The sequence below is a fragment of the Oryza sativa genome, chromosome 6 (genome assembly GCF_034140825.1).
Source record: "Oryza sativa Japonica Group chromosome 6, ASM3414082v1".
Taxonomy (NCBI): domain Eukaryota; kingdom Viridiplantae; phylum Streptophyta; class Magnoliopsida; order Poales; family Poaceae; genus Oryza; species Oryza sativa.
The window spans coordinates 25841204-25863219 of record NC_089040.1 but is presented as its reverse complement, the minus strand read 5'-3'; the positions used below and the strand labels follow the sequence as shown (position 1 = coordinate 25863219).

General features: G+C 38.6%; 2 protein-coding genes across 2 annotated transcripts; one reads left to right on the top strand and one right to left on the bottom strand.

Moving 5' to 3' along the window:
• Positions 1-2918: 2918 nt before the first annotated feature.
• On the top strand, positions 2919-13992 carry LOC4341550 (uncharacterized). Its single transcript, XM_015785561.3, has 18 exons — positions 2919-3100; positions 4766-4831; positions 5278-5359; positions 5942-6092; positions 6554-6701; positions 7101-7446; positions 7992-8175; positions 9103-9204; positions 9305-9640; positions 10308-10391; positions 10470-10628; positions 11146-11229; positions 11329-11466; positions 12306-12418; positions 12732-12939; positions 13022-13115; positions 13196-13313; positions 13476-13992. The coding sequence occupies exons 2-17, from the start codon at positions 4783-4785 to the stop codon at positions 13294-13296; spliced, it is 2379 nt and encodes a 792-aa protein (XP_015641047.1). The 5' UTR covers positions 2919-3100; positions 4766-4782; the 3' UTR covers positions 13297-13313; positions 13476-13992.
• A 150-nt stretch (positions 13993-14142) lies between these two features.
• Positions 14143-18614, bottom strand: LOC4341549 (expansin-A16-like). The gene is made up of 3 exons (NM_001421650.1): positions 18172-18614; positions 16611-16932; positions 14143-14646 (listed from the first exon to the last, which is right to left on the bottom strand). The coding sequence occupies exons 1-3, from the start codon at positions 18320-18322 to the stop codon at positions 14337-14339; spliced, it is 783 nt and encodes a 260-aa protein (NP_001408579.1). The 5' UTR covers positions 18323-18614; the 3' UTR covers positions 14143-14336.
• Between the last annotated feature and the right edge of the window lie 3402 nt (positions 18615-22016).

The window sequence follows — 22016 nt, the reverse complement described above, 5'->3', positions numbered from 1 at the left end:
ATACTATGAATCTGGACAGTGATGAGTGAATGTGAGTGGGCTGTGGGTAGAGGTGGAAAAAAAGCTCGGGCGCATGAACTCATCAGCTCGGGCTTGGTTGGCTTAGCTCAGCTCGTAAGTCAAATGAGCCAAACCTAAGCCTCTTTTTCAGCTCGTTGCTAAAATGAGCCGAGCCCGAGCTGACTCGTGAGCTGCTTTGTTTGGCTCGTGAGTCTAGGCCATCATGTGCTTATATGGATTATTTTATTTTTTATAGAGTTATTATTTGTCAATTTGAAATTTTTCATTAAGATATTAAGAATTGAATATATAAACTTATTTAAATTTTATATGTTGATGATTTGTTCTTGATTTTTTTAATGATTACAAAATATATATGAAGAGGTGTTTCAATAGGAAATCTTGCAAGCCAGCTTGAGTTGGCTCGAGTCAGGAAACGAGCCGAGCCGAGATCAAGTTTTAGCTTGGTTTCCTAATCGAGTTGAGCCAAGCCAAGCCTAATTTGTTACGAGTCACCGCAAGCCTGACTTGGCTTGGCTCGTTTTCATCCCTAGCAGTGGGATGTATCATACCTTGGGATCCATGGTTGCTCTTTTCCTTTTTTAATCAAGCCAACTAATTTATCGAACTGTTGTTATTCGACAGGCGTACCTGTCGAACACAGGTACCTTATCAAACTACGGTTATTATATAGGGTGCTAAATTTGTGATTTGAACAATCAACATCTTTTTTTTTGACAATTTTCCATTAAAAGTGTATTATTTATAATGTTGTATTATTTCTAAACCTTGCCACAAAACATTAGAGCATTAAGTGTGCTTGGTTAGTCATAATTGTCAACTAATGTGATTATTAGAGGAAGATAATGATACCGAAGTTTACCCATCTTCTCCTGCAAAACAACGTAATTTCAATTAAAACCAAACTACGGAAACAAGCACCTAAATTTCACCTGATCATGCCCATGCACACAACACACTTAATTTTGGTGGTTGTGAGGCACTCATGGCGGTTAGTTAGACAATACACAAGGTATGCACGGTGATTTCACGCGGTGAGATAATAAAAGTGTAGATGGCAAACCCAATAACCCAATTAAATTTTAAATAAATTAAAAATGTATTTATTATTTTAATATAAAGAGTAAATTTCACAAAACTACAGGTATTTTGCATAATTTATCACAAATTATATATTTAAGAACTTGTTTCATAAAACTATAGATTTAGTGTACAATCTATTACAAAACTACATATACTTTGTATAATTTATTACAAAACTATATATTTAAGAACTTGTTTTACAAAACTATAGATTTAGTGTAAAACATATAGCTTTGTGATAATGGAGACACTAAACCTGTAGTTTCGTGATAAATGAAGATATTAAATCTATAGATTTGTGAAACAAATTCTTAAATATATAGTTTTGTGATATACTGTGCAAAGTACCTGTAGTTTTGTGCTAAATGAAGACACTAAATCTGTAGTTTTGTGAAACAATTTTTTAAATATATAGTTTTGTGATAGATCGTGCAAAGTATCTGTAGTTTTATGAAATTTACTCTAATATAAATTGTTTCATGACTGGATGATTAATTATTCTCTATCATAACGACACTACCATTATAGCCATTAATATGTGGGGACCGTATATCTTCCAATGTGGGTTCCCTCGTGTCAATCTTTAAGAGCAGGTACAATAGCAGAATATAAACAAGCTATAACCACATATTGAGCTATAACCACATATCCAGAAGAGAGAGAAAAAAGCGGGCTACAGATTTGTAGCCAGCTGCAACATGGACTCCAAGACATTATATGTCAACATGGACTCCAAGACATTATATGTGTATGAGAGGTGTGACCAAATATTAATAGTGTAGTACTCTCTCCGTTCTATAATATAAGAGATTTTGAGTTTTTATTTGCATTGTTTGACCACTTGTCTTATTAAAAAAAATTGTGCAAATATAAAAAACGAAAAGCTACGCTTAAAGTACTTTGGATAACAAAGTAAGTCAAAAAAAATAATAATTCTAAATTTTTTTTGAATAAGACAAGTGGTCAAACAGTGCAAACAAAAACTCAAAGTCCCTTATATTATAAGACGGAGGGAGTATATTTTTATAGTTAACTATTATATGAATAAGCTATTAGATTAGCTATAAATAATTTGAAGTCCGTTGTTGGCTGTACTATTAAACTTGCTCTAATACTACTGCCGTTATGGTAGAAGAGATAACCTTGTGACTTGTTTTGACGTGTGACGTTGGCGGACGGTCAAAATTACTGCAACGGTGAAAAAGAAAAGACTTGTTTTGATGTGTGACGTTGGCGGACGGTCAAAAATTACTGTAACGGTGAAAAAGAAAAGACTTGTTTTGATGTGTGAGGTTGGCGGACGGTCACAATTACTGCAACGGTAAAAAAAAAAGAAAAAGAAACAAAAAGAACAATCCCACGTGGCGAGGCTATATAGGCTTAGGGCTTATTCGGAATGGAGGATTGAAAAAACACAGGAATAGGAAAATCATAGGAATATGATAGGAATGCACGTGTAAAACAGAGAATTGAAAAACATAGGAATACTATATAAACATGCGTTCGGATAGAGCGTAGGAAAAACATAGGAATTTTTAAAGAACCTACCCACTAACTAAAATCATCATGTGTCAGAGGAGTGAAGCTTGTGAAGATTAGTTTGTTGATTGCCTCGTTCCCATGCACAGGAAAAATAAAAAGAGGTTGGAGTGGATTGTTTGTTTTCCTGTGGAATGGATGGCCAAGGAAATTTTCCTTCGAATTTCCTCTGATTTTCCTACAGGGGATTCCTTTGATCCGAATGCTGCTACAGTACCCGAATCCATAGGAATGCAGATCCTATGTTTTTCCTGAGTTTACCCTCCGATCCGAATAAGCCCTAAGGCTAGTAGGCGAGCGGAAGCGGCGTCCGCCTTCAATGCTCCTTCGTATCGCCAGCACAAAACACGCCCCGCTTCGCCGCGCCCAAAATCCCACCGCCGCCGCCTCCTCACCCGCTGCGCGCTCGCCGCCGTGGCCGCCGCCTCCGTCTCCGCCTCGCCTCCGATCCCTCCCGGTAATGCCCGCCGCCACCGCCAAGCCCTAGCTTCCTTCCGCTATCACTCGCGCTTCGTTTTTTTTTTTGGTGGTGGGGGGGTTGGTTCGCTACCACCGCCGTGGATTCCGGTGGTTCGTGTGTGCGTGTGTGCATGCGCTCCGCGGCCGGCGCCGGAGTGCTCGTGGGTGGTTGTTTTTTGCGAGAACCGGGGCTTGGGGGGGTTTGGGGTTTTGAGGCGAAGTGGGGTTTTTGGTGGTGGTTTCACGACTCGCTTGCGTGCAGTGGTTTGGTACGCGATCGGAGGCTCGATTTTTTTTTTCATTTTCTCCCTTGAGAAAAATGTGTCTAGTTCAAACCCCTCACCGCTCTGATTTTTTTCTCCTGTTCTTTTTTTTGGGGGTAAAAGTTACTGTGCGTGGCCTTTGACGTTTGGGTTTTGAGGTGAAGTGGGTAGTGGTGGTGTTCGTGACGTGCTTTGCGGTTGCTCGCGTAGTGGTTGGTGCGTGATCGGGAGATTCGGGTGCCCAAAATTTTCTCTTGGTTAGAAATGTGTGGAGGTGGTCCATTCTCTCTCCGCTTTCAGTTTTATTTCTCTCTCTGTTTTTTTTGGTAATTTACTTTGCAATCCTATTGATGCCTTTGATGCGCATTAAGAACTTGTTTTCTGAGATTTTTTTTTTGGGTGCTCATGGTCTTTATAGAAGACGGAGTCTTTTGGGATTTTTGTGGGGGTTGAAGGTGGTGTCTTTTACCGAGCTCGGTGTGTAACCAAAGTATTCACTCCTGCAATAAATGCTTAATGTTTCGGACAAGATTTGGTTAAACTTTTGAAACTTTGACCATGAGTAACTTCTCAAATGCTTAGTTTTGTGTAGATTTGCCTTGAAAAGTTCTATCATAGCATCATAAGCTTATTCTAATGGTGAATGTTTTAAAAGTTTAATCAAATCTTGTCCTAAATGCCAAATATTTATGATTGGAGGTGTTAAGTGACATAAATCACCACTTTGGACCGTGATCTCAAGTACTTTTTGTTGCTTTCTTTCTTCTATAGTGGAATCACATTAATATGTTGAGTTATGCGAGGCTGTAAGGAGGGCATTTGATGAGTCATGGCCTTCATTGAAGCCTTGGAGCTGCATTTAACATTTTAATATACTGGAGAGTTGAGCCTCGTTGCTGCTTGCTTGTACCTGACTTATGTAGTTATGTAGGGCTGAATCTGATGTTTTTATAATTTGTAGCATTGCTTAGTTCGATTCATCTGGATAGTTTTAAGCATGTTATCTGGCATGTATTTAGCATTCTGGGATATATTATTCACCAGCAAATTCTTGTCGTGTTTGACCTTTGTGATGAGTTTTGGTCGGATTGGCCTGTTTGCCCAGCTGATTTTTTTTTCTTTTGGCATTATTTAATAACTTATAGATGAATAGTCATGTAACTTGGGATTTGATAAGTTTGCTTCCTCTAGTTTGAACAATTAATGATGTACGATACTGTGAGTCTACTATACCACATTTCTGGATCTACTGGCTTGTTTAATGGTCATATGTTACTCCAGAATGACAATTGACCTGCTTAGTTAATACTCATGCTTGGTTTCAGTTTCAGTTTACATGCATGATGATCTTTTGCTTTTAGAAAATATAGTTATCATTTGATGGTTGTTGCTGTTCATAGGGGGTGAAGAGAAGGAGATGGCGGATGAAACACTTGATTTGAATGAGCCGCCACATGAAAATCAAGGTATGATTATATGAGATGCGTTGCCATAAAGGATGGCCAATTGGCCATATCCTTTCTGTAGACCAGGTTCCACTGCAAAATTAAGAGGAAACTGCACCAAGTCCACTTGTACCCCTGAAACTTCACATATTGCAAAATCTGTGGAAACTCTATCACCTATACTCCTAAGTTTATATTAACAGCTCTAGTTTTGTACTTTTAACTGATCAACAGTGTTGATAGATGTGGATAGGGTCCTAGTACCTCACTTTAACATGTGATGAAGTGGCAAACCTGTCCAGCCTTTTTTTATAACTTAAAAATGGTAGTAATGCCAATATGTTAACATTTATTCACATCAATTATGAATGATGCTTGCTTCTTTTATATTGTTGTTAGAATTATCCTTTTTGGTAGAATACATACTGTGTGAATTTTTGCCTGAAGGATATATTTTTTTGTGGTAGGTGGTGGCTTGAACTATGTATTATTACAAAAAGATTCTAAGAACATATGCCGCACCAAAGTCTGTGATATTCCAGTTAAAGTGTAAGTTGATCTCTTTTTCTTTTCCTGATCTGTGAATACTTTACAAGTTTTACATCATCATCCATTGGCCAAAACTATTGTCAGATAAATATTGTTGATGTTCTCTATCGCATACTGTCATCGATTGGTTAAATCTACAATCTACAGTGTGTATTAGTGGGTTTTCCTCTTCTGTTATAAAGTTCAATGCTGGTGTGTTCATGTTTTCATACTAGCATCATCTGACTGCTCCCGCTGTTTCACAGTACTTGTCAGAGACCCTGAGCCCTCCATTGCTCTCAGTCAAAATAAATAGTCACCAGCAATGATTTCAACCATACATACCCCCTGTTAAATGCCATGCTACAACTACCCAATCTCATATGCTATCATCAAAATAGTGGTAGAGCTTTTGTAAAAATATATACTACTAAAGTGAATTGCTGCAGCTATACTGTTAATTTACTCAAATCTACAAACATTTAATCAACATGTCGGTAAAAAAACCATGACTTTTTTTTGGGTGTGTTGTTGTGGGGGGTGGGGTGATTTGTTTCTTAATTTCATGGAGGTATCTTATGTCTGTGCTTTTCACATTTACAGGCCCTCGGTTTGGTCAATTGTTAGGTTTGTGCCAACTAAGGTGTACCAGCAGTGTGATTTCCTGAAATTTTCACTGCTTCCTGAACCTGAAGATGATCGTCAGAATATTGAATGGGGAAAGTTCATGCGTTTCCTCTGGGACAATCAGAGGGTAATTATTGTTTCTATTGCATGTCATAATTGCTAATAAAAATATACAAGATAGGTGCTCTAAAAAAATATATACAAGATATTTTATCTTTTTTTGTTACTTATTTGTTCAAGTAAAATGGGGCAAAGGATTGACCATTTGGATACTATCGTACTTCTTACTGAGAACCCGCACTAGGTGGGGTAGGTGTCGGACATGGGACAAATAACAGGGACATATAGGCTGATAGGGGGGAGGCCATGCACTGTAGTACCTTTTATCTTCCAATTAATCAACTTTTGTCAGGGTTTTGTTCCCCTGCAAGTCAGTAGGCATGTTGTATTTTATTATTAGCACTATTAGCATTGTTCTGTTCTCTACTTGCCATTTTGTATTTTATTATTAACATCATTAGCAATGTTCTCTGTTCTTTTCTTGCCTGTAATGTGGGGTCCTTGTTCTTTTTCGGTGCTTTTTTGAAGGTTGCTGTAGTTAGATTCAGCTCCTTTGCCTTACATATTTTCCCTCCTCAATCTCATGAATCTCATGAACGCCCTAACTTCTCACATGCGGTGGTCATGTATGAGCAAAAAGATCCTGGAGACTGCAAACCGATGGCTGGAGTATCTGGTGAGAGTTTTCCTATGCTGATTGTTGAACAGGAATGCTATGCTTGGATGGTTTACTTCTCCTTTTATTTTGGCTGACCCTATGCTAATTTTATATAAAAAAAAACTTGAAATTTAACAATTGGCAATACATTCCAGTAATCTTTGTTTCATCAATATTGGTCTATTAATCCCCAAGAGTTGCAATTGGAGTCCCTTCTTTTTTTTTATTACTTCATTTGTATTCTCACTTGTCCATGGTGTTGGAGGAAGCTCTCTCTATAGTTAACATCAAAGATATACACCATAATATGCGTGTAGTCAGCTATGAGCTATTTGCTGATTCGTTTCTTTGTGGTATTTAACTTTATTCACTTGTCTATTATGCCACCAGAATGACACATGAATATTGCTATGACAGATGCTTTAAAAAGGTCATACAGAAGTGATTTCCAATCTGGCTCGATGAATCCAAAGTCATATTTGAGAGAGGAGATTTGTGATAGTGGCCCAAATCCTAAGGAGATGAATGCCTCGCGTGTCACAGAGCTGCACAAATCAGTTCCAGAATCATCACCATGTGAGTCTGTTGAAGATGGCCCTAGAATTTTAGATCCAATAGTGAAAAAGAGAACCACCACTCTTGCAAAAAATTTTGTCAGCACGGATCCTAGTTATCTGCGAACACTCAGTCAGACACATGCTGGCTGGGTCTTTGGAGCAATAGCAGAGCTCATTGACAACTCTAGAGATGCAGATGCATCAAGGTATGCCCATTTCTTCAAGGTTGTGTAGCCAGAGATTGGGTGCTGTTTTTTCTTGAGATAATTTTTAGGGCTGATTTGGCATTTCCGGTATTGTGCTGTGCTGCAACATGCGATCTAATTAGTTAAGGGTTTCTTTACTGATTATAGTTACAAAATATTTCTATTGTGGCAAAACAGTGAACTAAAGCTCTAGACTACAATCTTCCACTATGCCAAACTAAGTTTTCTTTATTGTCTTGTTTTACATCTCTTCCAGATGAATATGCACATGCCCATTCTATTAGTATACAAACTTTACATATTTACTGCTTTTGTTGTAGTATTTACAGAATGTAATCTCAGTAATATGTGTAGTTGTGTAGGAAGCATTTCCTCTCTGAGGGTAGTGTTGTATACATAATTTAAAGACTATTTGAGGCTTTTGCTAATTTGACTGTGTTGTTAGCGTATTTTGAAGATTACCCCCCCTTTTTTTTTGGGGGGGGGTGCATTTGTGTTATTTTGATTGAGCTGACTTCTTATTTGTTCTCCTACCTTTCTTGAAGGTTGAATATTTCAGTCAAATCATTGTTTTCGAAGAAAGCAGACAAAAAAATCCCTGTCTTGTCTGTAATTGATGATGGGCATGGAATGACTTGTGCTGAAATGATGAGAATGATCTCATTCGGTCACAAAAGACCGGATAAGCAACGCCAGGATCAAATTGGGAGGTTTGGAATTGGATTTAAGGTAACCTGTTGGCGTCATCCTCCTCTCCGGTTATCAGTTTCTTAACATTTCTGATATTTAATAATTTAAAAAATAATTTATTTCACATCTCAAGCCGATTTTATGCTGTATTGATGTGGCATGTCTGACTTGTTTAAAATGTACCGGGAACTCTGTTGTCTGCATTCCATATACAAAACTTTGGTTATCGGCTTATATGATGCATTACCTGTGAGTAAATTAGAACTTGTTTCTGTATTATCCAATACACTTCTGAACATGCTTTCTGCAGCATATTATTCACCATGGGTGCTAGTTAGGTAGGTTTTGTGTAACACTGTAGCCCGTTTGCCACCTGTAGTGTGGTGTAGTTGAGGCCCATGGCCCAATTGTGGTTGTAGGAGGTGGTTTAGTACCATCTTGGAAGTTTAGGTGGGTGAGGGTCAGCGGCTTATAGCCTTGGTTCTCCAACCATTGTACGAGCCGGGATGAAAGTGTAAGCGGAGTGCTATGCAAACATAGGCCTGCTCCACATAAGAACTGCGCTAACACGGATTTTGGAGGCAGAGTGTAACATTTTGCTATGCAGTGAACAGCATCTCAAAGCTGACGTCCTTTCATTTCTTTTTTCTGTCTGTAAGCTAGCATGACTTAAAAGTCTTGGACTGTACAGTATTTAACTGCTCAACCAATGAACTTGAATAAATGTTAGTTATGTCAATTAGAAGTTAGGAATATCTATTCAGTAAACACACCCTCTGTTCATGCTCCTTTAGCCCTTTTATTGATTTTAAGAGGCAAATCCATACACTTCATGTGCTAGTGTTCAAAACAGTTACCGTATTGCATTCTTGTTCGACCTAAATTTATACTTGCAGATGTTTGTTTATGTGAAAAATTGTTCTTATTCTTGTTGAGTTTACTGTTTTCTTGGTGCTTATTTTGTAGACTGGTGCTATGAAACTTGGCAGAGATGCAATTGTGCTAACCCAAACTTCATCTTCCAGATCAGTGGCCTTCCTATCTCAGTCTTTTAATGAAAATAAAGATGTAAGCACGGCTCTATGTACTTCATTCTTAGTCTACTGGGAACTCTAAAGCTAGGTAGCTCAGTTGTAAAACGTAGCTAACACAGTGCTATTTGCTGCAGAATCTTGAGATACCTGTGGTGACATATCGTAAAGAAGGGCAATACATGGAAGTTGATTCAAGTGTCCAATCTGAAGCTACTGCTGAATATAACCTGAATGCTATTAAGGAATTTTCTCCCTTCAATGAGTATTTCATTGGAGAAAAGCTAGGGATATTTGGTGAAGACGGTACTGGAACACAGATTTATATATGGAATTTAGATAGATGGGGTGCAGATTACACCTTGGACTGGAGTTCAGGGAAGCCATCTGAAGATCCTGTCCACCATGGTCGTGGAGACATACTAATCCGTTCAAGAAGAGTCAGATTGCGCCCAGGACAAACAAGTAACAATGTATGGATTACAATCTTTCCTTGACAAATTTCACAAAACTACAGATACTTTGACCAAACTATCGCAAAACTACAAATTTTTGAAAATTTGTATTACAAAACTTCAGATTTAGCGCGAAATTTGTACCAGAACTACAGATTTAAAGCATCGTATCACAAAACTACAGATTTAGTAATGAGGTTATCAAAGAACTACAGATTTTTAGAGTTTATATCCATAGCACTATTGTGGTTACAAAAGTTGTAGTTTTGTGATAAAACTGATGTTAAATCTGTAGTTTTCTGATATATTGATCAAAGTACCTGTAGTTTTGTGAAGTTTACTCTTTTATTTTTAATTTTTATCTTGTAGATGGGAGCCAATTATCAGTTTCAATTACATATAAACCTGAAATTTATTATATCCTTCTGATGGGTTGCTGTGGCATTGGGAAATGTAAATTATTTATGGTCTGTATATTGCCCTTGAAGGTTGATTAACCTTGATGAGATGTAGCCGCATAGGCTTCACAATCTGTACTCTTATTCTGAATGTACTGTGTGTGTGTGTGTGCATGATTTTTAATCAAGACATCAGTGTTAATGGCTTATTTTTCCAGTAAACTTTGTTCCATGGAAATGCTGAAAACATGGTCTGGCTTCACTAATTGTTTCATGGTATTTTTTAGGTACCATTGGACTATTCTCTTCAGTCCTATTTGGAAGTTATGTTCCTGAATCCTCGGATGAAGATCTCTGTCCAAGGGTCTTCGGTAAATACCCATATGTCATTTCTCTCTATGTTTTGGCACATTCATATTCTTTTCTTTTACTGTTTATTTTCTTGGTAGGTCAAAACTCGCCCTTTAGCAAAGACCCTTAACAAGACATCTGTTATATCTGGTGAAATAATGGGTAGGACTATTCAATTGACCCTTGGAAGGAGCAATGTAGAATGGGACAGAATGAACTGTGGAATTTTCTTGTATTGGCATGGCCGTCTAATAGAGGTAAAGTCAGCATTTTTGTCCTCTTCCGTTCAGCATGTTCCCCTACAAAATTCTCCAAAACCATTTTTGCACTAGAATAATTTCTCCGTGTTGAAGCACACATGCAAATGCAACTGTTCAAGATCAACATTTGATATAGAACAGTAGAACACAAACCGTAATACATTTACACAAACAGGCTGCATAAAGTCTCCCTCTCCCTCTCTCTCTAGTGTAGAGTTGGAGGGCAAAATTTAGCCCCATCTTTGTTGATCATGGGAAATTTGAGGTCTGTTGAATGCTATGCAACAACTATCTGCAGGAATTATAATGAGATTGTGCCTCTTCTTATTGAATTTTATTTAGCTGTAGTTGCAAACAGGTCTTAATCACATATTTTGTTTAATGTTTAGTTGTGGAAACTATTTGCACTTTTTGGCTTTCATGTTGCACAATAAATAAATTAGTATGAACGATAACCTTCCCTCGTGACATGTGCACCCTTATTCTGAACTTCTATTTTGTGTTCTCTTCTCAGTCTTACAAACGAGTTGGAGGTCAAAAGCATAATGCTGACATGGGACGTGGAGTAATTGGAGTTGCAGATATCACAGACCTTATTGTATATTTCCAAATATACTTATCTGCCATGTAATTCAGTTCCTGTTACTTTTCCTTGTGGTGTCCCTTGAACAAACTTTTATGTTCCTCTTTTCTGCAGGATGATGAAGATGGTAATTCATGGGTTCTTAACAGTAAACAAGGGTTCCAAGATTGTGAAATGTATGCTAAACTGGAGGAGTGGCTTGGTAGGAAAGCGGATGAATACTGGGATACAAATTTTGACACTCTCGAATTGGTATGAATGCATGATTTAGTTCATATTTGAAAATATTTTAGATAACACTTGCATCTCTGGCCATGAAGTCCTCTTTAATTTTTCTTTGAATTCAATGGTCACTAGATCTCCCAAATGACAATAACAAGGTATAGAGTAGCTGACAGCATATGCTGACAGCTGACACAGCTTTTGATCATGCATATATGGAGTAACAAGTTAACAACCCTCAGTCAAGAAAAAAAGGAGAAAAAGTTGTCCTAACATGGCTGCACTCAGAATATTTAGGATTAATGGATATTTAGATGGGCTGTGTAAAAAAGGACATGAGCAGATTTATTTTGAAAATTACTGAGACAGAATTTATTATAATCAGGGGATAGCTATAGTACATGAACCTTTAATTAAAAATGCTGTCTCAATATTTCTTTCACTATTGTAGGTTGATAAATGGATAATGGGTTAAGTTTATGTAAAAAGTGCATAGATTATGTTATATGTACTATAATCGTTCTCGTTATAGCATGCTCTCAAATCCAGTTTTAGATTGTTGTATACATTAGTTAAGTCCTCATTTTGCCTTCCTTTTCGGTACAGAGCACAGAGAAGACACGCCTCACAAGCACCCCACTTAAGCTACATATAAATTGCATGTGTACATGTGTTAATAATTTTGTAGATCAGGAGATGTGCTTTCCTGTTGAATGCACACAATTGCATTGGCACACTGTCGATCTTGGTCATGACTCATTCCCTCCCACCACCAGGCTACTAGTACATCCTACTGGTTTGACTTTCAGAATATTCCATTCTCTTCTCTTTTTAAGCACTATTCACTCCATTTAACTTTCTTTATCCAGAGAAAAGGGAGTGAGCGCTATAAGGCTGATCATGAGTGGGTTCAGTGCTACAGCTGTCGTAAATGGAGAATATTGAATGCAGGCTTCGATACAAAGTCTCTGCCAGATGAATGGTTTGTATCAACCAACCATTCTCTTTTAACATTTGGGTTTGCATTTTCTATTGTAAGGGTATTTTTTGTGGCATACCAATGTTATATCAGCTATATGTTAAAGTTCATTTCTTAGTTTGCAAGATCAATTGCACCCTTCTGGGGTGAACTTGATGAGAGATTTCTGTATAGAAAGAATACTAGCCAAGTTCATCTTGTTGGCTCACCAGTTCACCAGTTGAATATTCAGGTTGCAGTTATATTTGGTATAATATAAGATAAAATGGTATTTGCATTGGGAATTCTATTTATTGAGAAAGTTCTGAAATTTCAGGTTTTGCTACATGCCACCATTCAATGGGAAATGTGAGGTTGCAGAGCAACAAATGGCACGTGGTGTCATTGTGATAGGTGAGAAACGATCTGAACATGATAAGCGTGATAGGATTACCCAGCAGGAAGAGGTGGCTAAGGTAAATGCAAGAGAAACTAGGTCCGATGACAGCCAGTCTCAAAAATTTACTCAAGATGAAGATGTGAAGGTAACTAGAAATCCAAATCTTGTACAATTTGTTGGAGGGTAAACTAACGGAAGGAAATAAATTATTCTTGTTATGCCTTCAGGACGTCAAACTAATCTCAACGGTTGTCAACAAGAAAAGGAAATCATCCAATGGGACCCGGTCGATGGACAAAAACAACAGCGAAGATAAGCATGGTGTGTAGACGAAAACACAATCAATGAAAGTGCATATTTTCTGCTGATCTCCTTTTCGTGAACTAACAATCTGCTATCAGATGATGCTGAAGGCGACTCCTCACAAACTCAGCCTGGTACCCCTCGCCCTGTTTTGAAGAGGATACGTAGGGGCCCTGCTAGAAGTTGTAAGCAGTCATGAAGAACGAAAATTGCCAGGTACCTGTTCTTTCCCTTTTTTTCAGCTGTAACGAGGCTTGAGCATTTACTCTCTTGTTATGTTGGAGTCAATTCTCAGAGTCTCACTCACCGTAATATGAAATCTTGCCTGTTCTCTCTTGCTATCTGCTTCATGCCTCTGATTAGTTCTTTTCTCTGCAGCTAGCAATAGATTCCTTTGTTTAGATGCCGATGCGTGATGCTTCTCTTGCCAAAGCAGCTCTTCCCGTGGTGTAGTTGGTTCCCGATTTGTCTCTGCTTGCTTAAGCAAAACTCAACTCATCAATCGTAGCGGCTTGTTTATATATGAAAAAAAAACTGCGACCTCGTCTGTAAGTAGTGTGCATCCTCGCTCATGGAAGTTCTATATATAGGCTTTAGCTTTTAGGTGCTGAAATGTGTACAGTAGCCTGTCAGCAAGCTAGGCGCGACAGTTTCGATAGCATGATTGTTGTGTGATGATCATCACCAGTATGACTAGAAAACTTCTTCACTGCACTAGCGTGTGCTTTACTGCTACTCTCTTCGTAGTTTTTCGTCACTGTGCCTGTGGTGAGTGTGAAACCCAGTGCCATTTGCATGTTCACCCAATGATTCATTCACTCCAGGCCTCGCGAATTGATTCAAGAATACTATGCCACATGACATGTCCTACCACAAAGCAGTGTTTTCCCTGTTATTTATTGTGTACTCTACATGCACTTTTTTATGTAGTTTATGCACCTCTATTATGTCACCAACCAAAAAAATGGTACTCCGTACTCAATTGTTTTTTCTTCAGATGATGCTACTCCAACACTGGACCACTGATAGCACATAACTGCTCTGATTAGCCAAACATTTTTTTTGTCAATCCTTCATTAACTGATTAACTCTATAATAATTTCGTTTGCCATGCTGAGCAGATCAAACAACAACATCCAAACCAAAACCAAACCAAAACAGTTGTTTTTCACCTGTATAATATAATTATAACCATAATAATTACAATCATTCCAAGAATGACACCCACATCGTCGACACCTACTCGACGAACTGCTTGCCTTCGAAGGTCTGCGCGAACATCCAGTCCGGCGGCGCGACGCTGTAGGCGACGACCGTGCGGCCCCTCCCGCCGGTGACCTCGAACGACAGCGGCTGGCCGCGGAGGTCGGCGTCGCACTGCCAGTTCTGGCCCCAGTTCCTCCCCATCGGGATCCACCCGGTCCTCGACCCTTTCACCTTCACCGCCGCCACCTCCCCGTCCGCCGCCACGTTCGTGATCAGCACCTGCAGGAAGCTGGCGCCGCCGGTGATGGTGAACCTCATCCCCCCTGCCCTGTCACAGCTCACCCTGCACCACCACCACTCATTTCGTTCATTCATTAGATGGAACCCGATATGAGCAATGTGCCGATGTGTTCTGGGGCGGAGCTAGAGTATTAAGGTGGCATGCCCAGGAACCTGGTCAAAAAAAAATTATAGCTATACCTAACCTATTTTCACCGTGTGCACCATTCTCAATACAAATTTAGACATCCGCATTAGCTTAAACTTAATATAAGACAGAGTAAATTAAACAAGTAGCACCCCCCTCAATCTCACTCTAGCTCCGCCGCCCATGGATGTGTTTGATGCTTTGATTCACGCAGAGCTGATCAGTAGTTGCAGCTAAATTTTTGGTTCTCTTATTGGAGTTGTAGTACTATCTAGAGTTCATCCATCAATGGCTAATGTCATGAAAACCCAAATTGCGGTAGTTTGTTATAAAACTTCATACTGTTTAATACGAGTCGTTAAAAAAAGTGATGCTTTGACTCATGCGGAATTCAGCAGATTGGCAGTAAGATTTAACCTTATCTTGTTAGAGTTGTAGTACTACTACAGTTCTAGAAAAATGGAATACTTGGAGTGTACTCCTGCATCAGCAGTTGGGGCAATGGGACACACTCATGGCAATTGTCTGAAACTGTGGAGGTGCTCATAATTAACAAAGCACAAGTCAGATTTAAAAAGGGGGAAGCTAGCAGCAGTGATTAAAGATTTAAAGCTGCTCTTTGCTCCATGCAAAGCAGCAGGAAACACGCACTGTCCGCATATTCTGTGTTCCATCTCCAATGATCAAACATCATTCTGAACTTTCGCAAAAGCAGCACTGGTTCAGCCTAGAGAAACACACTCCAAATGCACTACTCAAGAATGATAGCGCCATGCCCTTTTTGCATGGTCAGAATTCACACATCAGCTAGTTGCAGAATGATACGCTACAAGTGATCAATGACCAGCGAGCAAATCATGAACATGATGTGTGCAGTACTAAGAGCAAGTTTAATAGTAGCTCACTACTAACTCCAAATTATTTATAGCCAATGTAATAGCTAATTCATACAATAGTTGCTTACTATACTATTAATACTTGGTCCCATCTGTCATACACATATTACGTCTTGAAGTCCGTGTTGCAGCTAGCTACAGATCTATAGCCCACTGCTCTTCTCTCTCTTCCTTTATCTCTTTAAAATATGTTTATAGCTGGCTTATAGCCTGCTATTGTACCTGCTCTAAGAGCAAGTTTAATAGTATAGCCCACTACTAGCTCCAATTCATCTATAGTCAATCTAATAGCAGTTGCTTACTATACTATTAATATATGGTCCCACATGTCATACACACACTGCGTCTTGGAGTCCGTGTTGCAGCTGGCTACAGATCTATAGCCCGCTGCTCTTCTCTCTCATCTTTTATCTCATTAAAATATATTTATAGCTGGCTAATAGTCTGCTATTGTACCTGCTCTAATACTCCCTCTGATAGATGAAGTTCCAGAATACGGGCAATCAAACTTAAAACTGCTTGGACTACTCAATCGTACTAAGATAGTACTCTCTCCGTCCTAAAATACAGTAATCTAGTAGTATTAGATTAGACACAACCTAGTACTACAAATCTGAACACAACTAATTGAGTCCAATCTAGTACTTTTTTTTGCCGCGCCGGCTTTTCCGACCAAACATTGTACCAAGAAGGAGAACATTCAGAACAGTACAGGGAAAAAAAACAAGAGTCAAAACTCTCACACCAATAGGATCGATAAACAACCCATACTAGCAGAGCCGAAGCTAACACACACTAGATCTAATCTAGTATTAGCTTGCTATATTTTGAGACGAAGCAAGTAGTGAATTTGTCCTAAAAATGTATATCTCCATGTCGCTCTACTCGTTTCACTTCACTAACATATAACTATAAGTAACAAAAACATGTATTGGAGACTATGGTGATGTAAAAGAAAAGTGTGGGAGAAGCTTATTGTTTTACCTCCGGAACTGCACCGGCACAATGTCGGCCTTGGCCTTGGCGACGCGGAGGAACGCGGCCTCCGACATCTCGAAGTGCTCCTTGGGGAAGTTGCACCAGCCGCCGTAGTCGTCGGAGAGTCCGAGGTTGGGCGCGCAGAAGTCGGTGGCCGTCACCACCACCGTCGGGCTGCCGCGGAGGCACCACAGCACGTGGTTCACGCACCGCACCTCGTAGCAGCCGCCGCACGCGCTGCCGCGCCCGAACAGCGCGCCGCTCACGCCGGCGGTGTACCTCCCGTACCTGAAGATGTCCAGGTCGCCGTACCCACAGGCTCCACCACCTTGCATTTGCAGGTTCAAAGTTCAGACTTCAGACAACACATTGCATTCAGACAAAAAATTGATAATTTTTGCTCCGTTGTCAAGTGAGATGGAGATGATCAGCTTTACAGTAGCCAACAAGATGTCAAGATTAAGGCCCTGTTTCAAGATAGAGTTTTGAGCAGATTATTGCCGTGGATTATTGATTTGATTATAGCAGCAAATTAACATTTTATTTCATTTTTTTTAACAATTTCAGTAATTCAATAGAAGAAAGTGTTTTTTTTTCTTTTTATGAAACAAGTGGTTTTGTATTGGTATGTATGGAATGGATGAAAAATGAACTTATTTGGAACAAAGGGTGGTACTAGATAGTTTGATCATGTTGAGATGTCCTTGAATTCAGGATATCCCAAGTGAGGAAATGCAGTGTGGTTGGGCTGCCATGAATCTTGATCTGACAATATATGTTGCGTTACTTTGACACTTAATAATCCATGGAGCAATTACTGCAAATGTACTCTCAAGGACTTAAATGTGTACTACGTCATGGACAGTAAACAGCAAGGAAATATCATATGATAGTACCAGATTGCCTGTCATAACTATAGTAGTATTATTGTCAAATGCATTCAATGTGCCTCAGCTTTTCTATAACCTACCTAAAAGGAAAAAAGATAACTGGTACTACTAGGACAGCATTAGTCCAATAATTTAAGGCCCACTTAGTCCAATAATGTAGTATTATCGTTTGTTTTTTTCGTCCGACTAGGAAAGCATTAGTGCACTAATGCACATAAAAGGTTTTATCTAATGATATTAGACAAAATATTTGATTGGAATGATAGCTTTATTAGCATTGGCACCAACATTCTTTTATAACCCTGAAAGAAACCTTTTTACTAACCTTTTTTACAAATTAAAACAAAATGGACCTGCCAACAACAGGACACACATTGGAAGTTCAGTTCGAAGAGTCACAATCTATCTGAAGAAAGAGAAAGGGAAGAACAAGTTTCAGCAGTGAATCTTCACTCCTGTTTCCTACTTCTAACTTGAACTTCACTTCCCACTATGCCGGATCTGCACAATACTACACCATCTGCCCACCATTCATCCTTGCAAACTACATTCACCATCTCCATGATGAATCCATCCAAAGAAAAATGCAGAAAAAGGGCATATGTTCTTGATCCTACCAACTGACAAAGATTCAGAAGCTTAATCTGTTAAAAAACACACACACAGATTGCACATACCATCATTCAGCGGGTGCCCCAGGGACTCCTTGATGTAGGTCGCCGAGCCCATCCTCCACTCCTCATACCCGCCATTGCCAAGCCTTATGCAGCCACTCAAGCTCACTCCAGAAAGCAGCAGCAGAAGCAAGAACAGCAGCACTGAGCTCATCACACACACACACGCCCTGGCTCTACTCTCTGATGATCAATGCCTCTCTTGGAGGGAAGAAAAATGTCTGTGATGGATTGGAGGAGAGTTCTTGGTGCTGTTCTTTTTGGTATTCTTGTGTTCTTGGTCTGAACTCACTGTGAACTGTGAAGTCTGAAATGTTGCAGTGTTTTGGCCTGTGGTGGGAGACTGGAATCGTGGGTAGTCAAAGATGAGAGGAGCACAGGCACAACACAGGGGGAGAGTGGTGGAAGGGGTCCTTCCTTTCTGCTCTCGCTTTATTGGGATTTGCAGCAGCTGCAGACGCGGCGGCTTCCCTTTTAAGGACGAGTAGCGAAGCAATTAGCAAAGGTTGCCTTCTTTTGCTATTGCACCCTCGGCAACTTGTGATTTTGCAAAAGCAGTAGCACCTCTCGCTGATCCGTGTTTCTGCAAGCTCCAAGATCCCCAGCTTGCAGTCAGAGCGATTGTGAGACTTGAGAGTTCTGCTTATCTTGTCACCTCACCAAAACGAAGGTTGGTTTTTACCCTGTCTTTTGACATTATCGATATTTTGATAGTAATATTTACTTGTTGCTGTAGGAAACCAAACATAGCCAAAATACTATTCAAAATGCCGGCATTTTGGTAACGGAAGTTTTAGCTTCAAACCTAGACGGCAAAAATCACTACTCAGAACTTGAGAGTGATTTTTGGTTGGAAGAAAAAAGAACTGTGGTGAGTGAGAGTGACTCGAGTGTGTGACCGGATGACCGGAGAGAGCAACTGTTTTTTACCATCGAGATGACACGGTATAGAGAATATACTCTATAATATTGAGTTTATCATAGTTTAATGATTTATAATTGGCATTAATACTCCCTCCGTACTCGTAAATGAAGTCATTTTAGACAGCAGCACGGTCTCCAAAACACAACTTTGAGTTCTTGTTTCCATAAAAATATTTATTGAAAAGTTATATATATATATATATATATATATATATATATATATATATATATATATATATATATATATATATATATATATATATATATATATATATATATATATTCTTTTATGAAAGTATTTTTCAAGACAAATCTATTCATATAATTTTACATTTTCAAACTCAACAACTTGAGAGTTATTCATCACTTATATTCTCAAGATTTAACTTAAACATTGTACTCAACGACTTTCTTTACTAATATGAAGGGAGTATATCATTAGGTTGGCCTTACATGTAAGATTAACTATTGATTTATCCTATTAAAAGTTTTTAAAAAAAATTATGAATTTTTTTAGCCTCTATACACAATGTGAAAGTTTGTGTATAAGTTTAAAGATTTTTGTATTTCATTTTTTATAAAATATTATAATTTATCCATTTATGCTATATAAAATATTTTGTCTTTGTTTTTAATATAAATCATATTTCATATCCTACCCAACATAATTTTATGCTATTATATTTTACGTAAGCAATTTCTCTATCAGTTATCACATAAAATTATTTCTTTTAAAAAAATAAAAATGCCCCAATAACTTGAAAATCTATATGCAAACTTTCATATTGTGTAAGGATGCTATATAGACAATTTTATATCTTATTTAAATATTGATGAAAAACACGAGGCCTGAGAGATCTGCTTAATTCCAGTGCAGGTCCAAAAATCGTCTTCGGGTATGCTAGCGTACCAGTTGATTTGATCCTGTAATCAACAAGAAATAAAGACAACTATAAATTAAACCTATAAATTAATGCTAACTTCGATGTCTTTAAGGGTATTCTGCGTATTTTTCATAAAAATGATCTAGCCGAATGGCATATTGGAGAAGAATTAATAAACTCATCGGCATATTGCAGAAATAAACAACATCAATAGTATATTGTCGAACTGGAACAAACTCTGTGACATATAATACATTCTATTGGATGTAAAATAAATTTATCTAAAATACTTTCTTTGTCCAAACAACGAATTTTTTTTGAGCTTAAAGAGGGAAACTTTATTAATCACGGAGAAAAGGATTACATTCCTGGTCTATTAGGTCTATGATTCCTGCAGGAGCACACAACAACGAATTTGGATAGGTTTTTATTCATATTTGTTATATTTGGATATATTACATTCAATTCTAAATTTAATTTTTATGGGATAGAGGAAGGAGTATAGCACATCAACAGTTTCGATTGATCTACATTCGTGCTAGGCCTTTTCAGGCCTACGGGCTACGGACTCGGGGTTGGGGGCAGCATGAGCATGAGCATGAGCCAGTAACAGTGATTGTGAACTGAGCAGCGCAGTTACACTTACACCAGGATTAGCTGCGATCTTGATCCGAGCTTTAGGGAATGTTTAGTTCCCAAACGAAATTTTTCTCGCTGTCACGTAGCTGCAATTTTTCACGCGGTTTGGACACATGTATGGAGTATTAAATATAGAAAAAAACCAATTACACAGTTCGCCAGGAAATTACGAGACGAATTTTTTAAGTCTAATCGTGTCATGATTTGACAATGTGGTGCTACAGTAAATATTTGCTAATAACGGATTAATTAGGCTTAATAAATTCGTCTCGCACCTAGCGGAATCTGTAATTTGCTTTGTTATTAGACTACGTTTAATACTTTAAATGTGTGTGAGTGTGTTCATATATCTGATATATGCGGGGGCAATTTTTTTTTTGGACTATTAAACAGGCCCTTAGCTCGTAGTACTAGTAGCTCTAGACTTCTGGACAAAGGCCAGGCATGTAATTGCTCGAAACCGTACTTGGCGTCTGATCCATCTCACGCGGTACAAATTGCAAGCAACGCGATTACTTTTTCTTTCGCGGCCATGGAGGAGTCTGATGGTGTGATACCGTGGGATAGTGTGTTAGTAGGATCAGTGTCACCTGGCAAGACATCCTCCTTCTGTTAATATGTTTTACAATATGAATTAGGATATGGTTAAATCAGGCAACAAATAAAGAAACAGTTGAACACATCAACCGAGCACAAACTTGTGGAAACATTTGATTGCATTGATCTTCTGGTTCAACTTCTGAATATTTTGGTGATTGGCATACAGAGATTATTTTTACAGTCTAGTCTACCACCTTAATTTCCTTATTCTTAAGTATGGAGAATACAGGCTGGTTATCCACCAGTAAGGTTTGTTTGGATTCCTCGGTGTCAGTAGATCTCAGCATTGCCATATTCCACGTTGCTACACGCTCCATGCGACCATGCCCTGTTCCTGCCTCCTGCTCTACTGTTGTATCCATCCTTCTCGGAAGAACAACCATTTTTTTTTTCGAAAATAGGAAGAACAGCCTTTGTTCCCATGAGGCCATGACAGCCATGCCGACATCTCTACGAAGTTGCTAGCACATCCGTTTCATAACAACTGATACTAAACGGTGAATGCTTCACTATAGCCAATGTAATAGCTAATTCATACAATAGTATAGCCCACTACTAGCTCTATATCTTCTATAGCTAATGTAATAGCCAATTCATACAATAGTTACTTACTGTACTAGTAATACCTGGTCCTACATGTCATACACACATTATGTCTTGAAGTCCGTGCGTCCGATTTCGATTATTATTTGCATTTATTAATTTGAGGAATTAGCTCTAGATTAAATTGAACAATTTCTTCGGACGATTTATTTTACAAATTTTAAAGCTGGAAAGGGGAACTTCAGGGCGTGACACCCG